This window comes from Blennius ocellaris, assembly GCF_963422515.1.
Source record: "Blennius ocellaris genome assembly, chromosome: 24".
In the NCBI taxonomy this organism is placed as follows: domain Eukaryota; kingdom Metazoa; phylum Chordata; class Actinopteri; order Blenniiformes; family Blenniidae; genus Blennius; species Blennius ocellaris.
The window spans coordinates 8,787,040-8,808,831 of NC_137673.1; the positions used below are offsets into that span (position 1 = coordinate 8,787,040).

The 21,792-nt window shown below is 49.3% G+C and overlaps 2 protein-coding genes across 4 annotated transcripts in view; one reads left to right on the top strand and one right to left on the bottom strand.

Moving 5' to 3' along the window:
* Nucleotides 1–21,792, bottom strand: part of gckr (glucokinase (hexokinase 4) regulator) — a 37,022-nt gene that overhangs the window by 5,990 nt on the left and 9,240 nt on the right. Inside the window, exons 2-20 of one of the 3 annotated variants that reach the window (XM_080519710.1) lie at nucleotides 19,302–19,448; nucleotides 18,253–18,402; nucleotides 18,102–18,170; nucleotides 17,265–17,333; nucleotides 17,052–17,125; nucleotides 16,907–16,973; nucleotides 16,093–16,146; nucleotides 15,918–16,012; nucleotides 15,734–15,839; nucleotides 15,511–15,629; nucleotides 14,962–15,060; nucleotides 14,658–14,755; nucleotides 14,494–14,570; nucleotides 14,084–14,180; nucleotides 13,837–13,940; nucleotides 13,656–13,733; nucleotides 13,257–13,397; nucleotides 12,108–12,242; nucleotides 11,883–12,019 (exon numbers count right to left, since the gene is read on the bottom strand). In XM_080519710.1, coding sequence (XP_080375836.1) covers nucleotides 11,894–12,019; nucleotides 12,108–12,242; nucleotides 13,257–13,397; nucleotides 13,656–13,733; nucleotides 13,837–13,940; nucleotides 14,084–14,180; nucleotides 14,494–14,570; nucleotides 14,658–14,755; nucleotides 14,962–15,060; nucleotides 15,511–15,629; nucleotides 15,734–15,839; nucleotides 15,918–16,012; nucleotides 16,093–16,146; nucleotides 16,907–16,973; nucleotides 17,052–17,125; nucleotides 17,265–17,333; nucleotides 18,102–18,170; nucleotides 18,253–18,309 — 1,665 coding nt within the window. In that variant the 5' untranslated portion in view covers nucleotides 18,310–18,402; nucleotides 19,302–19,448 and the 3' untranslated portion in view covers nucleotides 11,883–11,893. Of the gene's footprint in view, nucleotides 1–11,882; nucleotides 12,020–12,107; nucleotides 12,243–13,256; nucleotides 13,433–13,655; nucleotides 13,734–13,836; nucleotides 13,941–14,083; nucleotides 14,181–14,493; nucleotides 14,571–14,657; nucleotides 14,756–14,961; nucleotides 15,061–15,510; nucleotides 15,630–15,733; nucleotides 15,840–15,917; nucleotides 16,013–16,092; nucleotides 16,147–16,906; nucleotides 16,974–17,051; nucleotides 17,126–17,264; nucleotides 17,334–18,101; nucleotides 18,171–18,252; nucleotides 18,403–18,754; nucleotides 19,449–21,792 lie in introns of those variants that run through there. The other 2 variants (XM_080519709.1, XM_080519711.1) reach the window with 2 other exon arrangements.
* On the top strand, nucleotides 334–9,877 carry LOC308147851 (uncharacterized protein; the record flags this gene model as incomplete). Its single annotated transcript, XM_080520186.1, has 9 exons — nucleotides 334–567; nucleotides 1,379–1,777; nucleotides 1,860–2,103; nucleotides 2,189–5,248; nucleotides 5,651–6,471; nucleotides 6,526–6,612; nucleotides 6,802–7,719; nucleotides 7,804–8,901; nucleotides 9,518–9,877. 9 exons carry the CDS (start codon nucleotides 334–336, stop codon nucleotides 9,875–9,877), a joined length of 7,221 nt encoding a protein of 2,406 aa, XP_080376312.1.

Sequence of the window (21,792 nt, forward strand, 5' to 3'; positions counted from 1 at the left end):
TTTACATTATCCTGACTGACAAAATGAAACATGATAAAAAGAACAGTTAACCTGATTTTTTATTTTTATTTTTTTAAACTGGCTTCAAAATGTAGCGTAAAATATTTATTTTGGAGCCAAATGAGCGACGTAACACCCTGAGAAGGCAGCGAGTCCTGTTATTGGATGTCCTGTCCCGAGTCCTCAGTGTAACTCCCTGATCACGGCTTATGGTGTCGGTATGATGAAGTGTCTTCACTGGGGCGGGACAAAAGAGAAAGGTGGCGCACCATACTGGACGAATACATGTTTTTGTGTTTCCCCCTCCCCCGCAGGTCCCCGTGACAACACAGCATGTACCCGGTCCAGACGGCGACTTGGGACCCCCGGCCCCCGTCTAAACATGCCTCGCCGCTTCCCGCCCCGCCCCCGTCGCACTCGCGCCTCGCCCATGTGACCACGGCCGCCCCGGCCAAGCGGATCACGTTCTACAAAAGCGGCGACAGCCAGTTCGGGGGCGTCAGGATGGCCATACACAAGCGCAGCTTCAAATGCTTCGACGCCCTGCTGGACGACCTTTCCCAAAAGGTTTGTGGCGGCGCGCATCAGAGGGGTCGGCGTCGTTTGAAGGTGGAGGCCTGGCGCGGATCTTATTCGTTCGGAAAAGCAGAAGACCTCTGATGCTGGCACGCACACTAAGAATAAAGATAACGTCGCAGTGGACACAAATATATAATTAGAACAAGTAAAATGTGTCTTGTTAAGCTTCTTAAGAACAGGACATGTTATCTAATTCTGTGAGTGTGGTGTCGACCTACAATGGGGGGCACCAGAGAGCTTCAGGGAGTCAGCGGGATGAATTTTTTCTTCCCCAATTAGAGACATCCAATTACCATTATCGTGATGATTTTTATTGATCGCCTCAGGATCCCAACCCCGATTTAAATGATTTGCAATTCCACAGAGCTGAAAATAGGCTGCGGAGACTCGTTCAAACAATTTTCCAACTAGCTGGCTTTAAGGGCTAATTAGCTTTTTCCAGTTTTCAAACTATAACCTAATGCTGGTGAATGAAATTCTTAAATACCTGTTTGAAGCAAGAAATCATGGATTGAGTTAAGGAGAAGCTAAGGTGGACTAAACATTCTGGCATGTAAACATGGAAATTACAGAAAGACAGATTGAAAAGAAAATATAGAATATATTTAGATTTCTCTTTAGATTTTTTAAAAATTATTATTGGTTGCTTTCTGTGGCAAAATATCATTGAACTCTTTTGTTGCAAATAATGAAAAAGGTGATATTCTACCAATTGAATTGCATCTTGTAAAGGAGGAGTCTGACAGATGGGAAATTCATTTTTAGCTGATTTTGAGATCATCTGTGCGTCCTCCTACAGGTACCCCTGCCGTTTGGCGTGCGGACGGTGACGACCCCGCGCGGCACACACACCATCAAACACTTGGAGCAGCTCCAAGATGGCGGCTGCTACCTCTGCTCCGACCAGCGCCACGCGAAACCAGTCAACACGGAGCTGGCCAGCAAACACCCCAGCATGTGGCACCATCATGGACGCAGGCCCCGTCGGCCTGAGACGGCATCCACGACGCCGCCTGGACATTTGAACTTTCCATACAGGCAGCGGCGGATCCTGCTGGTGAAAAACAGCGAGCCGGGCGTGAGGAGGAGCGTCGTTCTTAGCAGGAGGTCCACCAGGAGCCTCAGAGCCTTTTTCGATGAAGTGTCCGAAGTGATGCAGTTTCACGTCCGCAAGCTCTACACTCTCGAGGGACGAAAAGTAAGACCGGTTTTGTTTCTCACTTGAGAAATTAAAAGCATTATGAGGTGAGAACCCCCAACATTGTGTGGATCTGTTCCAGATCGACAGTGTTCAGAGCCTGGTGACGTGTCCTGGCGTGCTGGTGTGTGTTGGTCGAGAGGCCTTCAGTCCGATGCTGGTCAACTTCATCAGGAAGAGCTCGGAGGAAAAAATGCCTGGTCTGGGCCCCCGGACACCTGGAAATGGCGCTCGATCTCCGGCTACCCAAGCAGCGAGATCCCCGCCTCATGGAGCTCAGTCCAGAGCCAGCGAATACAGCGAAGGCCATGAAAGCAAGAAAAACAGTGAGTTGTAAGAAAAATAGAAACTGTGAGATGTTTTCATCCTAAAATGTTATTAAATAGGTGCGTTTCTGTATTTTTTTTTCAGTTAACTTTGGCCTCGAAACAAAGAAGAGCATCATCCACCCGCGATCCGACTCATCGAACCGCTCCGCCCGTTTCTCTTTGTCTTCGGAAAAGTCATATGGCAATGGCGTCAGCACATACTCACAGGCGAGGCCGGCCATCATGAATGATGACATCGAAAAACGTGTCGTGGTCAATAAAGATGGCAGTCTCTCAGTGGAAATGAGGGTGCGTTTCCGCCTCCACAATGACGAGACTCTTCAGTGGTCGACGCAAATCAGGAAATCTCCTTCCCTGACGAATGAATGCTGCCCTCTGAGCGAAGCACAGCCTCATTACCTGCAGCAGGGCCAGTCCGAAAGCTGTTCTGACCCCGACTCCACGGCTTTTGACCCCGAGGGTATGGACTATTCCAGCCAACCCTGTGTCCTGGAGGCGAGCCACTGCCCCTGTTGTTACCACAGACCAGAACGGAAGTACGATTTGTGGGAAAACCCCGCACACAGTCACAAACACCCTCCTCACCCACCTCCGCATACATCCGGCCACACCCACACCATGGTGAGGCACACCCACTCTTCTAGCTCCTCTTCGTCCTGTAACTCCAGGAGGGTGGTACGATGTCGAGCCCGGCTGTCAAACTACGGCGGCGGCTTGGGCTCGGAGCAGAGCCAGCTGGTTCAGGAGGAGATGTGCGTGACGGAGCAGGTGGAGCACCGAGTCGAGGTGGAGCAGGATGGGGACACCCATGTAGAAGTCTGCAAGGTGAGCCAGAGTTGCAGTCGCAGTGAGGTGATCGCTGTGGACAGCAACCAGCGACCACTGAGTGGCAAGTTGGGCGAGGTTATGATGGAGGACGAAGAGCGGTCAGTGTCCGCGGTCAGCAGCTCCTCACGTGTGCTTCAATCTCTTAAAGAGGACCAGGATGACGAGGATGATGATCTTCCACCGAGCGCTTCTCGGTGCTGCTTTAAATGTGTGCCATGTCAGACCCCAACCCCTGGGACACAGATGAACAAAAGCCCAACAAGCAACGTCTCTACCAAACACCAGAATGGAAGCAGGGCAGAATCTGCAGCCTCCTCATGTCACCGTGCAGCAGCCACTGGAGGAGATGAGACGGAGCGAGCACCAAGTCCAGAAGACCTCCCAAAATCAGAGGAGGAAAAGGACAGCAGGGCTGCTAGTGCACGGTCGGGCCGCACAGGACTCTCTGTGAACTCTAAGAAGTCGTCCAGCGTGTGCCGTAACTGCGGTGGCTGCAAGCGTGGGTTCAGCGCCGACTCTGGTAGCAGAGCATCGCAAATGTCCAATCGTTCCAATCATTCCAATCGTTCCAATCAAGCCGTTTCTAAACCCGCTTCACCCAGCTGTGACCAAGCAGTTGCTCGAAACAACAGTGATGATACAGCGTCTGATGGTTCAGCTGTGTCCACACAATCAAACAAGACCAACCTCACAGATCACGGGCGCGCCTCAGCTGCTTCAAATGTGCCGGAAGGCCGAGCATCAAGTGCCATGTCCAGAACATCCAATCACGAGACGAAAGATGAAGAAAGAGCCCCGAGTGTTGCTTCAGCCACGAGCCATAGGTCCAATAAATCATGCAACTCTACTTGTAATGAAGAGGAGAGAAGCCCCAGCAAAATGTCCAGCAAGTCTCGCAAAAGCACAGCGGAACCTAATGGCATCAAATCGAATGAAGAAATGGAGGGAGGAAGAACAACGAGCTCCTTGTCAGTTAAATCCGGTGCTTCAACTAAAACAGGTGCTTCTGTCAAGTCATGTAAGTCCAACTGTCAGTCAAGTGTAAAAGCTGCATCACCGAGTGACGAGGATGTGAAAGGGGATGACACAAATAAAAGAGCTCCCAGTTGCCTCTCTGTTAAATCTGGGAAGGCTGAGAGGCCCAGTAGCACTCTCTCAGCCAAATCCAATGTTTCAGCAAAATCTCGCAGATCAATTTGTAGTCATTGTGCAAAACCTGTACCTCCAAGTGAAAAGACAGCAGAAGAGCCTAACATAGAAGTGACTGGAGAGGGGGGAGAAGCAGAGGAAGGGGAAAGGGCAGCAAGTGAAATGTCTGCAAAGTCCAATCTGTCTGTCAAGTCTGATAAATCTCAGACCAAGTCTGACAGAGTGTCAGAAAGGTCACGTTCTCCCAAATCAGAAGGGAGGGCAGCAAGTGAGATGTCTAGCAAATCAGTGAGATCAAATCATTCTGTTAAATCTAAGTGTGATCATGAGGAGGCTACAGGAGTTGGTGAAGAAGCAGAAGATCGGGGTGCCAGTGCTTTATCCGATAAATCGGCTTCCTCAGCAAAGTCCCATCATACAAACGTAGGGGCTGAGGAGGTTGTCCACAGAGCTCCCAGTGCCGTTTCGGCAAGGTCACACACCTCGGCCAAGTCCGCTAAGTCCCAGAAGTCAAACCACACTGCAGAATCTCTAAATCACGAAAATAATACAAGTCAAAACCAAGAGCGAGTGCCAAGTGCAATGTCTGCAAAATCTAAATCATCTCTGAGGTCAAGCACTTCTCACAAATCGAGTTCTAGCAAGAAACCTTCAAGCCCACATGCAGTCACCATTAAAACCCCAGAAGATGTGGATGATGAAGGCAATGGTGAAGGAGGAGATGAGAAAGTAGAGGAGAGTGATGCACCACGAAGTGCAGCGTCTGAACATTCACATGACCAAATGCTCTCCGGCAAGGGTACGCTGACTCCACGAACCCGTTCACCCAAAGTTCCAGCTGCATCTCCCACAGGGTCTCGATCAAATGATCCCAGTGGCTCACCTGCTCAGTCCCCTACCTCTGTCAAATCGGGAAGATCTAAATGTCGCTGTGGAGCCACTTCAGCAAAGACGGACAAGGAAGGGGAGGATGAAGAAGAGAATGAAGATCTAAAAGGGGATGAGGCCTCTGATGGGGCGGCGAGCATCCGGTCATCCTCTTCCAGAGGACATTCAGCAAGTCGAAACTCATCAGGGTCCGTCTCTCTTGGGTTGCCAGAAGATCAAGACACAGCTGATTCCGACAGTGGGAAATCTAGTGTTTCGTTTCAGAGAAACACTGAGGGTAAAGCAAGGAGCCGAGTGGAGGCAACTTCGGTTTGCTCCACAAAGGAAAATGGGGAAAGAGCAGGATCTAGTCATTCCCAAATGTCCAAAAACCCTACATCTAACAATGTACCTGTAATTGGCATCCCGACAATTGAAACGCCAGGAGGACGTGGGGATAGCGGTGAAGAAGGTGAATTACAAAAGAGATCAAGAGCAGCTAGTGCAATTTCAATGAAAAGCAGCGTCTCTCACAAATCTTGTAAGTGTAGCGACAAAGTAGCAGCTCAGAGGCCTAACAGTCAGACTTCAAACAAAACTGCAAATGATGCTGATGCAGGGAGCACAAAGTCTTCCCCGACAGCAATCGCAAATGACCTGGATGCACCTAATGGCAGGACGTCATCTGTGATGTCATCAGTAAGTGCGAAAAGGAAGTCCTCTGGGAGCACCAGCATGAAAAACGCCAAAGTGGATCAAACAAGTGCAGATGATGCTGAAAACCAGGATAACAGTCGACCAGCGAGTGAGACCAAAGAGGAGGACGCCATTGCAAGCAATAAGGCTGCCAGTGTAAACTCCCAAAATCACTGTAATCTCAAGCCGGAGTCAGTAGCTTCAGCTCAGTCGGAGTCAAAATCTAAAGCCTCAAAGAAAAGTAAAGGGAACGAAGTAATCAAGCCAGACTATTTGTCTGTCCAGGTTCCCAAAGCTAAATCTAATGCCGCCAGTGACAATGGCAGTGTAAAAACCGCTGGCTCTCAGAAGAAAAAGAACAGTATAAAAACCTCAAGCCCCTGTCCTGTGCACAGCAAAGCGGACGCCTGCAGTGAAAGCACTCTGTCTGCTGCGGACTTAGTGAAGGAAACTACGGCTGCTGCTCAACCAGGCAGCCAAAGATCAAAAGCCAGCAAATCCAGCGACAAGCCCAGCAGCGGGAAAAGTGTCAGGCGTCAGAAACGGGATGCGAAGGATCGGGAAGAAGTACTGACTCCGGCTTGTCTGCCCAATGCGTCACCCAATGAGGTCGTCAGTGATTGGCTGCGGAGCATTCCTGCCGACAGCTGCATGCTCGCACTGGGCGACGCGTCGAATGAGGAGGACGGAGAACCGGCGACAAAAGAGACGACAGAAGCGCCCGGAGAAGAAGTGGCAAAGGCGGAGGAGAATCCTGAGGATGAGAACGCAGATGAGGATGACGAGAAACCCGAGCCCGGGGAGTTGGAGGAGAAGGAGGATGAAGTGACATGTGAAGCTGCAGTGGAGGAGAACCGTTCAAAACCGGCTCCGGGGGAGGCTCTGACCAAGAACTGGCAGTCTTCTGCAGCTGTGATGAAGGTTCTCCTGAGCTCTTCTCTTGGTCGATGTCGGAGCATGCCCGAGGTGAGCCTTTCATCCTTCATGATACAAGAACATCGAAGTAAATCATTATTGGCAATGAATATGAGGTTGGCCAAAAATGTTAGTCATATTCAAGATACCGAGATTAAAAAAAAAATCTGTATTGTCCAAAGAAAATCCTCATCTGAAATTTAAGTGTGGATTTTGTGCCCTTTTTTTCACGTGTTGTAGGTGTCTCCAGTTTATGGTCGTAGGCTGAGCACGTCAGCCCGGGGGCTTCTGGACTGTTTGGCTCAGCTCCAGCTTATTGAGCCTGCAGTGAACATCGGCAGCGACCTTCAGAAGGACCGCATCGCACAGTACGAGGACATCATGACGATCCTCCACTCCCTCTGGCTCACTGAACCCAGGGACCTTGAAGGCAACATGGCCAAGGAAGGTGTCACCGAGCAGGTGTCGCCACCAAGGTCATCTTCCGGATTAGGTATGAGTAGCGGCTCCGGTGGATCGGGGAAGGAAAACATAAACCAGGGAGAAGATGAAACCCCTCCGAATAAGACAGATTCCCTTCATGAGAATGAGGCAGGCGCTGGAGAGGACCAGGAGGCTGGAGATAAAGAAGCTGAAGCATCCACAGATCCAGCTAAGACAGACACCACAGGGGACTCTGAAGAGCAAAGTCCAGACAGCGCAAAAGCCACCGACAACCCTTCGTCTTCAGACAAGAGCTCAGCCAACGACGGCTCCAAAACCCCAACTGATAACGAACAAGAGACTGTGGAGGACTCGAGCTCAGCTACGCCTCCAACTGTGGCGCGAGTGCCGCTGTCTAAACGCTGCTCCCAAGACCCCGACCCGGTGTGGGTGCTTCACCTCCTCAAGAAGCTGGAGAAGCAGTTCATGAGCCACTACATCGACGCCATGACAGAGTTCAAGGTCCGCTGGGACCTGGACGACAGCGTCATCCTGGACACGATGATCTGCGAGCTGAAGAGCGAGGTGAGCCAACGCATCCAGAAAAGCGTCCAGTGTGAGATGAAGAAGATCCAGAGCCGGGCCGGGAGAGGAGGGCGACCGCCACGACCCCCGCAAGGGGCGAACCTCTCCAGGGAGTCCACCATGACGGAGAAGAGGCGGCGGATGTTGAAGGTAGCTCCACGTCCAGTCATTATCACACTACTGCTTGAGCGTTGTGAAAAAGATCAGTCATGACACGGTTGATTTTTCTTGCAGGTCATGAAGAACCAATCTGTAAAAACTGCCGACTCCCTCAGCGACGGAGAGACGACGGGTGACTTCAGTGACCAGCGGAGCGACGACGAATACTGCCCATGCGACGCATGCGTCCGCAAGAAGATGGCGGCTCGGCCCTTCAAGCAGAACCCGCTGGCCCCTGATGCGCCGGTGATGATGGAATTTGATCTCCTGAAGATACTCCAGCTGAAGAAAAGCCCGGTCCCTAACCCTCCTGTGGAACCCCAACCTGAAGAAGTGGACGGGGTTAGCAAGGCTGAGGAGGAAGAGGAGAAGGAGAAGGAGAGAAGCTTGGAGGTGGTTCAGGAGGAAGAGGAGGACGAGGAGGAGAAGGAGAGAAGCTTGGAGGTGGTTCATGAGGAAGAGGAGGAAGACGATGAAACCAAGGCGGACATCAAAGCTGACGTTGTCTTGGAGGAGACGATAGCAGAGGTGGACGAGGAGGAGCAAGAGGAAGACGAGGCGGAAGAGAAGCGAGAAGCTCAAAGCGAGGACAAAGAAGAGAATAGAGATGATGAGGAGCAGGATGAAGAAGAAAATGAAGAGGAGGAGGCAAAATGTCAATGTCACATTAAAAGTGAGCAAGAAGAGGAGGCCAAGGACGCCAGCAACACAGATGATGAGGAAAAAGCAGGAGAGGAAGAGGAGGAGGATGCAGAGGATGATGGTGAGACAGGGGAAGAGGAGACGGCAGAAAACGGGGGAGAAACTGGAACTGGGGAAGAAGAGGAGGAAGAGGGGGAGGAAGAGGCTGACAACAACACGGTGAAAGAGGCTTCAGTGGGCGACAGAGAAACCACGGAAAATGAAAAGAGTGAAAAAGACGAGTGTGAAGAAGGGGAGGAGGAAGAGGCAGAAGTTGAAGAGGCATCTGGATCGAGAGACGAAGAAGAATCTTCTGGGGAGAACAACGCTGAGGAACTCCCGACGAATGACGAGTCAACGTTGGTGGAGGAGATTGTGGGGGGCGAGGATGAGGATGAGGATGAAGGAGACGTGGAGTCGCCGGAGGATAGGAAGGAGGAAGAGAGCGACGGGCAAAGAGAGGTGTCGGAGGAGGAAAACGCCCCACCAGAGGTACGTCAGGAAAAAACCTGTGTAGACTTAGACCCTGTTCCCACGGCAACAAAAGTGATTACGTTTTGGATTTCCGTTTACACGACAACGGTGCTCTGAAAACACGACTTTTTGAAAACGGCTCCGACTGTGGATCGGTTCGAAAATGCTGCAACTCCGTTGTCGTGTAAACGGGGGGAAACGCAACTTCATCATTTTCAAAATGTTGCCCTCTAAACGTGAAACTTTGCTGAAACACTAATGTGTATATGGAGCCTAAAAAAAGCATAAACCCAATTTTTAAGAATAATTTTTGTCATTTTCCACCATTTTTTTTCTGTGATAAAGGCAAAGCAATCACCAGTATTAACTCAATCCTGTGCGGAAACTATTTCCAAACGGCCCCTGAACATGACGATGAGTTTGCCGTCGGCCTTTCCCGAAGAGCAATATGACCTACTGCAGCCTGGCTGCTAATTCTAAGCCTGTGGGAAAAGATAATCTCGCCATCCAATTAGACGGCCTGAACAAATCTGTTTTGTTTGGCAGCGACACGGAGCTCCCGCTGCCGGGTGTCTGCTGTTATTGTCGCTCGCCTACCGTCTCATTTGAAGTCGTTTTGTCGTTCAATCGCCAGGAACAAACGTGCGCCTGCGTGACCGAGGGAGAGGAGGCGGACGCCGAAGACTCGGAGGCCGGCGGCAAACGCCCGAGCGGCACCGACGAGGAAGACGCCACGGAGGGGTTGAAGCCCGAGGAGGCGGCGCAGAACGGAGCGGAGGAGGCGGCGCTCCGGCACCAGATCACCAGGACGTCGGTGGAGTCCCAGCCCGGCTCCATGGAGGACGTGGACCCGCCCCCGAGCGCGGTGGACAACATCGAGGTGCCCAAAGTGGGCGGGGGCGGAGGCGGGGCGGGCCACCGGAGGAGCCGGTCGCCGGCCAGGGTGAAACGACGCAAACCCAAAGAGACTGACGGGGGAATGGAAAACTGCTGAGTCGCCCGACTCGAGTCAAAACTACTATAAACTCTTTGAAGCAGGATCAAAGTAGTCGGAGTCGAGCCTCCGATGGACACTTGAAGCACTTTATGGCTCCACATCCAGGACTCTGTAGAAACCTGAAACTTGAAGCCACCGATTTCTCCTTTGTTGAAGTTATATGTATGAGATTTACTTTTGAAGCGGGGGAATCTAAAAGAACTCAAGTTTTGTGTTTTCAGAAGTGGACTGCACAATGTATTTGAATCACACAGCCAACTATTTACCAAGTACCTCGTCCATGTTGAGCGGCTGTTTGGGTCGGCGGGAGTTCAGCTCCGTTTCTTTTATAGGTCGCCGCTTTAGTAAGGTCGTCTCCTATAGCCATTACTTAACTACCTGCTTACAACTGAAGCCTGTTAAGACATCCTCCGTTTAAGGTGACACAAGCTCTCTGATGTAATCTGCTCGACTTAAAGAAATTCTTCGGGGACCTTTCTTCCTTTTATTTTATTTTTCAATCTTCGTGATGAGACGATGCGTGACTGGTAGTTTTAAAAAGAACTTGCCAAAATATCAAAGCATCTCTTTGAAGTCCTCTCAAAGAGCTTCAGTGAGACAAAGGCACATCAGTCAGCGGAGGGTGTCTCTCCAAACAGAGACGGGGGTGTCAAATATGACGAAATTGGACAAACTAACCCAGCAAATGGAAACAACTCCAACAATTACATTGGTTATTTCAAATCCGAACTTCTTAAAAGGGGACATTACGCTCTATTTTGCAGGAGACTGTATCAATGACATCGGTTTCATGTTGAGATTGTTGTAATTTTCTGTAGTAATTGTTTGGCTTTTGCAAAAAGAAAAGGTTATTATGGCACTATTGTCCCTGAGTCCAGCCCACTCGATTTTAAAATGAGTTTGACACCCCTGGTTTTGGACATTTACCGCTACATTCAGTTAATTTCCCATTCATATTCATTCCAACTATTGCAATTCATCACTCGCATACTTGTTGCCCTCCTTTGACCAGTAAATTTGCACAGCAGAGAAAGACGTCAGCCGCCTGTAGACTCAGGCGGGGTTCGTATGACCGGCAGCGCGGAGCCTGTTACAGATGCCTTACTGTAGCCATGGTTATGTGGAGGGAGATCGACAGGCGCAGAGGGAGGAGACCGCAGTCATCTCGAGAAAAAAAAAAGAAAATCTCTTTAAAAAAATCGTTTTCCGACAGCGAATGCGGCGCAACGCCAGCCAAGCTGAGAAAGCTGGGCTGCAGGGTTTCCGACACCACATGTAGCTTCTAAGCCGATTGAGTAAAAAATAACTTGCGCTTTGATTGACATTTAAACAATTTTCTTGCATGGAGTCATCAGATACATACAATAAGTGAGTTGTTCTATGGGATTGTTTTATTTTGTGACGGTGTATGGGGGGGGGGGTGCTGTGACGGATATGGAGGTCAAAGCAAAATTGGACCAGAAGTTCCGAACAGCCAATGCTGAGTCAGAAACGAAGGCGCGTGAATGTGTGTGCCTATGCTGCTATCCATCCAATAATCCATGTCATCACTAAGTGAACGTTATGTACTTAGATCAGATGAATATATATTTGCTGTTGACATGAATAAAGGCGTCAGTGAGACCTGACGGATCCCGTTGCCTCATCACGAGACACTTCCGGAGATGTCGAAGCGTCAAGTGAGAGAATTCTGGACGGCTTTCTGATTCAGACTGAGCAAGTGCACTTTACCTTCGCCGCATTAGGCTCGGCTCCAAAAGTGTTCCCAAAGCTGCTCAGCTGCTCTCAAGATACACACACACACACCTATACACACACGTCACACTAATCCGGTACCTGTAAGTGGCGTGTTGAGCCACAGGGGGATTGAGGTTGACTTAGAGGACGGAGCCTTTGCCACAAAACAGCTGCAGGAAGAGTCAGCGTTTTGGATTTTTTTTAATGTGCTTGTTTGCGCGACGGGAGTCGGGAGGAGACGAGTCCCGATGTGTGATGGACGCACCCCGAACAGACTCATCTCCTCGTCTGTGACATCCACGCCTCCACGGCCTCCCTCACGATTGGATGCCGCCGGAGGTGGGACTCCGCCTCCGCCAGGGGGGAGCCAGTCAGCAAGCAGAGCAGGGCCAGAGGGACGACCTGCAGAGAGAGAGAGAGAGAGAGAGACACGTGACGCAGCCTGCCTCCATCCATCCCTCCCTCCCCGGTCATCCGGTTCACTCCTCACCTGCTTCCTGCTCCTGGCGGCGTGTGTGTGCGCGGCGACGTCGCAGGCTGAGACGTCCGTCGTGAGGCGGTCCACTTGATAAATGGCCTTCAGGAGAGCCGCTTCACACCGAGACTCCGGATGGCCTGAGAGCGTCTGAAAGGAGAGCGGGCGAGCGAGAATTTTGCTGTACTTTGTCTCTCTTTATTTTCCCGAAGAGGAAAAAAACATTTTCCTCTTATATCACATGCAATCAGCAGCGGTTGGGTCTAATTAGCCCCCCCGCCAACTCATACTTGCAGTACCACAAAAGCACCACTAGATGTCAGAACGAACACAGAGTATCGTTCATGCCCCAGTGCCAAAAGAGTGCAAAAATACCAAGCGGATGATTGGTCTCCCCTGTATTTTGCCAGTTCTCGCTTACATTGATTTGCTGGACAAAAGGCAACAATGAGAAAAAAAACCATATAAACAAATATATACATACATACAACATAACAGTGCCGCACAATCTTCAAAAGAAAGGAAGAATTGTTGACTGATAGAAATTCTGAAGGTCTGTTGCAGACGCTATAGTCTGTTGCAGACGCTATAAGATGTTTGTCCTTGAACGTAGATGGCGATTTACATCGTGAACGCCGAGAAAGGACCGCGGATAAAGAGTTCTTTTGTCAGTCAAATGAAAGCAGCGAGGGTTTTCTGTCCATCCAGCTCCGGCGAGCGCTGAACTGGACAACATCCCGCTTGTGAAGGAGATCTGCAGATCACATCGCCCTGATGCAATAGTGGGAGCACCGTCACTTTAACCAAGTTTCAAATGTGAGTTTATTACCAAGCCAAGATATTGAGACACATGTGGCCTTACGAAATCTCAGATTGATCCAAGAAGAATATTTTGATGGGGGAAAAACTGTGTATATACTGGGTGTATATGCATGAAGCAGAGATCCTCCTTATCAAACAGCTGTTATGGAGACCGAGGAATTTGAATGAAAACACAAATCCACAGCTCCGATCCCATTCTGCTTCTACCAGACGTTGCTGGTGGAGGAATGAGAGGCTGTGGAGGCGGTAGATTGGACTACAAACATGGAAACTCTCAACGTAATGACGAACATGCCTGTGCCTTGACCACAACGCTGGTGTCGAGGTGAGATTTCTCCATACCTGGAGCAGGCGGGTGGCTCTGCGGTACAGCTTGCTGTTGGTGACCTGCACGTCCACCATGTAGTTGTGGAAGACCTTCCCCTTGAGGACGTGCGCCCCGGTGCTGACGGCGTTCAACACCAGCTTGGTGGACAGCTCCAGCTGGCGAGAGGAACACGTCGTCTCAAAAACAAGACCTCGGCGAAGAGCGGGGGGAAAAAATCAATAAAGTTGGGGATCATTCTCATCGTGTTGTACTTTATTTACTTCTGTGCAAGGAGGGCGAGCAAATGAGGCAAAACAGCCATTCATCATGCTCGGGTGAGTCATAGGAGTGTGTGTGTGTGTGTGTGTGTGTGTGTGTGTGTGTGTGTGTGTGTGTGTGTGTGTGTGTGTGTGTGTGTGTGTGTGTGTGTGTACCATGTGCAGCGAGCTGTGTGAAGCTCCGGGATGCCAAGTGATCTTCAGTGTGGATAAACACAGTCGACTGATGGCGTCCTGTAAGGCGGGCAGGTATCAGTACGCAGAAATGCAGGCGAGTGCGTCAACCCTTGTTAGGGGGAGGGGGGGGTGTGGGGGGGGGGGGGGTTTCGGTGTATACTTGTGGTGCCGAGGCGTCGCCCTCGTCGCGGTGACAGAGGGCGTGGAGGTTCGACGTCTTCTCTCGCACTCGGCGCGCCAGCGTCGCCACCTCGCCGAGGTCGTCTGCCGGAGAGAGAGAGAGAGAGAGAGAGAGAGAGAGAGAGAGAGGAGAGAGAGAGAGAGAGAGAGAGAGAGAGAGAGAGAGAGAGAGGGGAGGCCGTCAGAACCCACCGGGACACGAAAGGTGGGGTCAAAACCGCTCTCACCGGCGTGGTTGTAGATCAGAAGCACCGCGTCCCGCTGGGTGAGGCCGGGGAGGACGAGGCGGAGGAAGTCCTCGTGTGCGACGCAAAACTCTGGGCCCTGCGCGACGCGTGCGATACGACACAGCCAATTACGGGACGGGTGTCACATCGAGAATTCAGCCGATTAACGAGAATCAGGTACGGCGGCGTGTGTCGTCTCCCCTAATCCCGCCCCGGGTTAATCCGGCCGCGCGTCCCCCCGATGTGTCCTCACACGGGGACGACGCGTCGCTTTAATTGGATTGGGCTGGATTTTTTTTTTATACTTAGCGGCTTTCTAAAGCGAGACGAATGAATAAATCGCAGGCGAGGAGTCGTCGCGCGTCGGCGCAAGGCGCGCGGCGACTCCCCGCTCCGGGGTTCGCACGCACCAGTCGAGTTAGAGGCCCTTCGTTGTTGTTCATCTGGCCGTAGCCTCCGTGGACGAAGCCTCGGATGTCCTCGTAGTCTAACACACAGACACACACACAACACACACGCTATCAATTGCGGTCAATGTGGTAAGGCAGACAAGTTACAAGGTTCCTTGGTTCACCGGCTCCAAACGTGGGGATGCATTCGCTGGCGTCGATGAGCCCCAGCAGAGCCAGAGACCCCCAGCCCAGGTAGCACACTCGCCCACCACACCGCAAACTGCACACACACACACACACACACACACACACACACACACACACACACACACACACACACACACACACACACACACACACACACACACACACACACACACACAGCAGGATATTTGAGCCTTTCAGAGGCTTTACAATGAGCATGAAGCGTGGCGAGTTCTCGCCGAGTCCGATTGGTTGAGTGAAGAGCAAAACGTGGTGGTCTACCTCTGTCCGGCCGCCTCCACCAGGGCGGCGATCTCGTCGCCGTGCGAGTACGTTTTCCGCATGGCCTCCTCGTACGCTCGCATGTGCCGCCGGACGCCACTGTAAGGGACCAAACCAAGACAAAAAAAAACAAAAAAACAAAAGCATCTGTGGCAACTTTCCTCCTCAAGGACACTTCAATTAGCTTTGTGCCGTAGCGAGAACCGGTTGTGTCTTTTCAGACCGGGCAGGGGGGGAAAAAACCCCAATGTGTGCGCGGTAAACGCATCAAGAGCTTAACTGAAGACACGCTGCACGTGTGGCCAGTGATGTGAAAAGAAGAAAGAAATAACGTCGTGCATGGCGGCTGCAAAACACAGAGAAGCACTTAGAAAGCTGCGTGCCGCGCCGCCGGCTGCACGGGAAGACGACATAGCGTGCGCCGTCGAGTCATGTGCCAGCAATCAAATCCCTATATTATTCATCAACTTGATTCTGATTTGTGATCCTCTTCCATATTGAAAATCTGAGCGAAGCACCGACACGCCATTTCCCCCCCCGAACTCTTACTTGCGCTCGACGGGTTCCTGCGAGAAGGCGGCGGCGTGCGCGGCCGACAGGAGGACCTCCAGGAGGATCTTGGTGGCGCTGCCTCCCTTCATGCGGGACGAGCCGCTGACGGCTTCCGGCTGGGCGGACGACAACAAAAGAGTCGCCGGAGTCCGGTTTCGAGCGCGATTTTGACACAGATCGGAGGAGAGGGGGGGGAGGGGGAGAAAGTAGAGCGCAGTACCCCGACCGCCGGGTTGACGAGGAACGCCGCCCCGCTTCCGATCCGCTCCTGCATCCGCCGCACCACGCCGCCGAACGTGAAGGAGCAGCCTGGTATGGGCTCCTCCCTGCAAGGGGTGCAGCGGAGCGTTCACGGCGACGCACGGGGGAGAAAGGCCGTATCCAAGCGGCGCGTGCATACGTGCCTGGCTTGACGCGCGGGGTTGAAGCCGATGAGAACAGGCGTGTAGACCTCCGGCCGCTGCAAGCAGACGTCCAGTTGACCGGCGACAAACGGCGCCTGGAAGCATCGGCCAAACGCTGGAATGATTTGTGACCCGACGCGGCCAAGCTTCGTCGCGCTTCGTCGGGCCGACTTACGGATAATCCGCAGGAGATACCGATGAACAGAACCCGCTTCCGTCCCTCGCAGATCTGTGGAAAAGCAGACATTTACACACACTTTTCATTCAATTAATGGCGCTGTGACTTTTGTTAATGATTCGGCAAACGGAAACCAAAAAAAAATCGCAAAAAAAGTTGTTGTTTTTTATTTGTTTGCCACAGTGGCTGGGTTTTGGATTAAAAATGGGTGCATTGAGGCAAAACGTACATCAAAACACAAGGAAAAATTGAATAATAGTGTTCTACGACTTGATTTGTCAAATGGCACAAAAATCTCCCACCCACCCCCCAAAAAAATGCAAAAAAATTGACCAGTCAAAGCGGGTGGGACTTTGCATGTAGACAAAAAAAAGGACATCAAAACGTCCAGAAAATTCTGGAATACTGTGCTATGACTTTTGTTAACAATTCGGGAAAGCGTTTTCACAAGAATCACCCCCCAAAAAAAAAAAAAATCGCAAAAATTTTTCCAGTTGAAAGCGGATGGGAAAAGTGAAAATTGGAGCACGTACACAAAAATCACATCAAATTTGGGGAATTGTGAGCTTTGACGTTTGTGAATGATTCAGGAAACAGTTTCTGCAACAATTGCAAAAAAATATGAGAGTAATTTGCCAGTCAACGTGGCTGGAATTTTGGTGAAAAAGAGAGCGTGTATATTGTAATTTTTGATGATTCCCCCAAAAAAAAAATTCGCAAAAAAAAAACAATAAATAAAAAAAAACGGTGAATATTTTTTGGAAGCGATTTTGGCGGGAAAACAAAAAAAAAGGGAGGCGAAAGCAGCCACCTTCTTCAGACTGATTGCGCCGGTTTTGGGGTCATCCTCAGGAGCCTCTTCAGAGGTGAGCAGAGCCCTGAAGGAAGTGAGGCGGCCATCTGAAAACAATTCTATGCACTGCGCTCAAATTCAAATCCACGCAAACCACGCAAACCTGTCTCCTCCTGCGATGATGTAGGAATAAACCGAGCGGCGGTTCAGCCGCTGCAGTGCCTTGTTGAAGAGAGACTGACAACACACAGCATTAGAGGAAGTCAATTTCCTGTAATCTAATCAGTGACTTTCATCCGGTGGAGGTTTGCTCCTGCTCTGCACTCCATCTTTCCCAATATGTCATTTCGAGGCGACGTTTTTTGTTTTTTTTTACCGCGATGAGGAAAGCCAGTCGCCCGGACGTGCCACAGCCGCTCAGCACGATGACGCCGTCCTCGGGGTCCTGAGAAACAGGGGAACCTTTTTTTAACCTCGCCCACCGACAAACACACAGATTTAAAAAAAAACAATTTTTTAATACAAAGTTGTATGAGCAGCTCACACCTTATACTGTTCTCTGATTGTGCCCTATTTATATTATTGTACTGTGGTATGGGGTAGCACTTATAAAAACACAGTAAAACCAATAGTAATGTTACAAAAAAGAGCCATTCGATTAATTCCTAAAGTTTCTGGACCACACAAACTCATTATTTTTAAAATCAAAAATCATGAAGTTTAATGATATTGGTGAGTTCCAAGCAGTACAGATGTTATACAAAGCAAGCTACAAATTGTTACCAAGCCAAACACAAAGAAGGTTCCCAGATCGTACTGGTCGTTATGAAATACGTGATGAATTAAACTTTAGGACTCAGAAATATAAACCTAACCCTGAAAAGTTTTAGCCCGACAGTTAATGGTGTTCAATTATGGAACAAATTGGAGACGGGAGTTGAAACGATGTCCAAACATCAACCTCTTCAAATACAAATACAAACAAAAGATTTTTGGAACATACAGAGAAGAAGAAATGTGCATGTGTGTGTGAGTGTGTGTCGTAAGTTTGGTCCGTGTTGATATGGTCGTTTGAAATGTGTTCTCGTTTCTCGTGTGGAATGTTTGGGGGTGGGCGCTCATAAGCTTCTTGCTTCAGCCCACTCCTTTTGAGCAGACTGTGTACTGCTCAAATAAACAAATAAACAAATAAATAAATAAAAATAGTGGATACCTTCAGTATGATCGCCGCCCTTTTGGCCACCTCCACTACTGTTTTCACCACGCCGTCGCTCAGAAGCCTCTGAAGATTACATTCAATTAAAACCACATCGGTGCCATTAAAGCTACTTAAGGGGGTGGGGTGGGGGTGGGGTGATTAGTACCTGGTAGGCTCCCCCTGTGTCCTCCTGGAACATTTGGGAGTCGCAGGCCTGCAGCATCTTCACGACGCCGTCGGCCGAGGCCGCGTCGATGTCACGTGTCAGCGGGTTCGACTTCTCCGAAACGGGCAGGGACGGCTCGAAATCTGGCGACTGAAACATGAAAAAAATTAAATAAATTCATGTTTCATCAAGTGGAATATGACTTGAAGTCATCTTGGATGTAAAAAAAAAAAAAAAAAAAAACACCCAGAATGCAACAGCTGGAGAAGCTTTTGGGACATTTCACTGTATTTTGCACCAGAAAGTATGAAAATTGGCAAAAAAAAACCTGTTGAAAGACTCCAGGTGGTGAAAACTGAACACATATGATGCATTTATATCTGTAGATTTCAAATATAAAACCCTTTTTTTTTTTTTTTTTTAGAGAAGTTGCACGTCATCTTATTACTCAAGCACTTCAACGACTTCCAACCAAACGCCACCTGGAGTTCCTTGCACCTACCTCCCACTCGTGCATAGTAGCGGGACGACATGTCCACTCCGGTCCTTCCATCGGGACACGACCGTCCCTTTTTCACGCCTGAACACAGTTTCCTCTGTGCGGCGAACGCCGTGCTCCTCCACGAGGTACCAAAGTTCACTTCCAGACCTTGAGACCGACCGACCGCACGCGGCGGCAGAAGCGCCGGCAGCACGTGTGTGAAAAACGCTGCTTTACTTTCTTGAGACGGGAAGGAAAGCCCTTGATCCGAGCTCTGAGGGTTTTTGGCTCAACATTAATGAAAAGAAAAGAAGAAGAAGAAGTGATCTTCCCCTCTATCAATTTCAAACAGCCTCTCCAAGTGCACCCAAGATCCCACTGATTCTGAGCGGTGTGAAAATATTTACACGGCAGCAGATTGTGGAGTCTAATACGTTTCCTCCAAACTCCCATCGTCTCTCAGAAGCGCCGGCTCGTCGCCGGATGAACAAGTCTCGCATTCCTCAACCCCACAATGTAGAACTACATGAGAATCTTTTCTGTGCCTGTGGATGGATGCATCACTTACGCAGATTATTCATGGGATCACACATCTGAGGTTCGCGTTAACCTCTCTGAGTCAGCCGAGCTGTGCGTAGGGGGGGTGACTTTGTAGTCAGTGTCGTAGCGAGCTGCGCTTCAACCAACGAAACATATCAGGCGTCTCCGCGAAGACCTAAAAGACCAGCAGACGGGAAATGATCACAACATGGCCACACGCAGAGAGGTCCCTGATGAACAAACCTAGAAGTGGAGGCTCGCTATTGCAGAAGATATAAAACTGTGCAGAGACACAAGTATACAACAACAACAACAAAAAGCGAATCAATCAATAGCTGCAATAAAACAAAAATGAATAGAAAGAAATACACAAACACTACAAAGACTACAGTAGGAGACCAATCACGTTAAATACATGGAAACAAACCACACATAAACACACAATGAGACAGAAATAAACACTGGAGGACGTGTTTGTACACATAAAAAGCCATAAGGGAGCAGAAAACAACCATTAAGACGAGCATAAAAAGGCACAAAATGAAAAAAAATAAATAAATAAAATAAAATAAAAATGAAACATCAGCAATGGAAATGGTCCTAAAATTTAAAAAAAGAGATGAAGAATGACCATGAGTAACGTCACAACCATTAAAAGAGAGATAGTAACAAAGAAAGACCATAAAGAAAGCAAAACTATCACAAAGATAAACAAAACCACCATAAAGAGGCACAAAATGACCAACGTGACAGAATAGCAATGGAAATTGAGGCAAAAAATGAAATAAAGAGATGAAAAATGACCAGGAATTAACAACAGAACTACTAAAACATACAAGTGTGGCGCCGAAGAGACCGTAGGCGAACACAAAAAAACATCAAAGACAAACAAAACCACCATAAAAAGGCACAAAATGAAAAAAAATAAATAAATAAAATAAAATAAAAATGAAACATCAGCAATGGAAATGGTCCTAAAATTTAAAAAAAGAGATGAAGAATGACCATGAGTAACGTCACAACCATTAAAAGAGAGATAGTAACAAAGAAAGACCATAAAGAAAGCAAAACTATCACAAAGATAAACAAAACCACCATAAAGAGGCACAAAATGACCAACGTGACAGAATAGCAATGGAAATTGAGGCAAAAAATGAAATAAAGAGATGAAAAATTACCAGGAATTAACAACAGAACTACTAAAACATACAAGTGTGGCGCCGAAGAGACCGTAGGCGAACACAAAAAAACATCAAAGACAAACAAAACCACCATAAAGAGGCACAAAATGACCAACGTGACAGAATAGCAATGGAAATTGAGGCAAAAAATGAAAAAAAGAGATGAAAATGACCATGAATTAACAACAGAACTACTAAAACATACAAGTGTGGCGCCGAAAAGACCGTAGGCGAACACAAAAGAAACATCAAAGACGAACAAAATCACCCTAAAGAGGTGAAAAATGACCATAGAGACACAACAAAATGACCATGAAGTAGCATTAAAAGACAAGTTCATCGCAATGATTCGTCATGGTTCTGAACTGGTGAGATGAGGGAACTAAAAAAAAACCAGCGCCCACTAGTGGCGCCATTTTCGTGGAGACAGAACTACCCTGAAACGGAAATGCTAAAACGATCTTGGAGAGGAGAACGCTTGTTTCGCCTCTCCGCATCATGTTTACTCGCGTCTTCGGAGATGTTCTTCGTAAATAATGCACAAGCACACCCCCCTCCCCCCCCTCCACCTCCACCTTCACCCGAGGCGACACCGGGTGTTTGCGAGTCTCGGCTGCCGCAGCGTTGCGGTCCACACACTGACCTTGACAAGGAGACCATTGGAAATAGGCCTCTTTTGGAGGACCCCCCCCCCCCCCACCCCCCATCCCCACCCCGCTGATTATTTTCGGCGCGGTTCTTAATTCCCCGACAAATGGCTCCACCTCCCCGAGGAGTGGGGAAGTCATCAGCAGCAAAGTGGCTCTTCTCATTATCGCCGCTAAAACCCCGCAAGAGAAAGTGGCTTTCGCTCGCCACCTTTGCGGGGGGGTGGGGGGGGGGTCAGAGGAGAAGATTGTTTCTGCCGTCATTTCTTCCCCGACATTGTCACCGGGTCAAGATCAAAGCGAAGTGGATGCATGAATATTTCTTTCTTCTCTTCATCAATTAACAAACATGAAGAAACATTAAAACTGCCATGTTTCAGAACCAAAAATGACGCTCATGGGCTCCTTTACGCGACAATGTTTCGGAGTGAAAATGCTAAACTTTAGTTTTTGGGGGTTGGTTTCGACAACAGCGGCACTCGGAGCCACAGAAACATGACATGTTTTATAAACAGAACAGAACATCCGCAAACGAGACGCGTTGAATCTCATGTCCTCTGGCAATTTCACAATTCATGTGAATAGATATTGCGCGGTGGAGGATGGCGCTGCGGCTGCAACACGTTTCTGGGTTGCTTCCACTGTGAACAAGTATCCGTCATGCAGTCTTTCCTTTGAGGTGAAGAAAGTA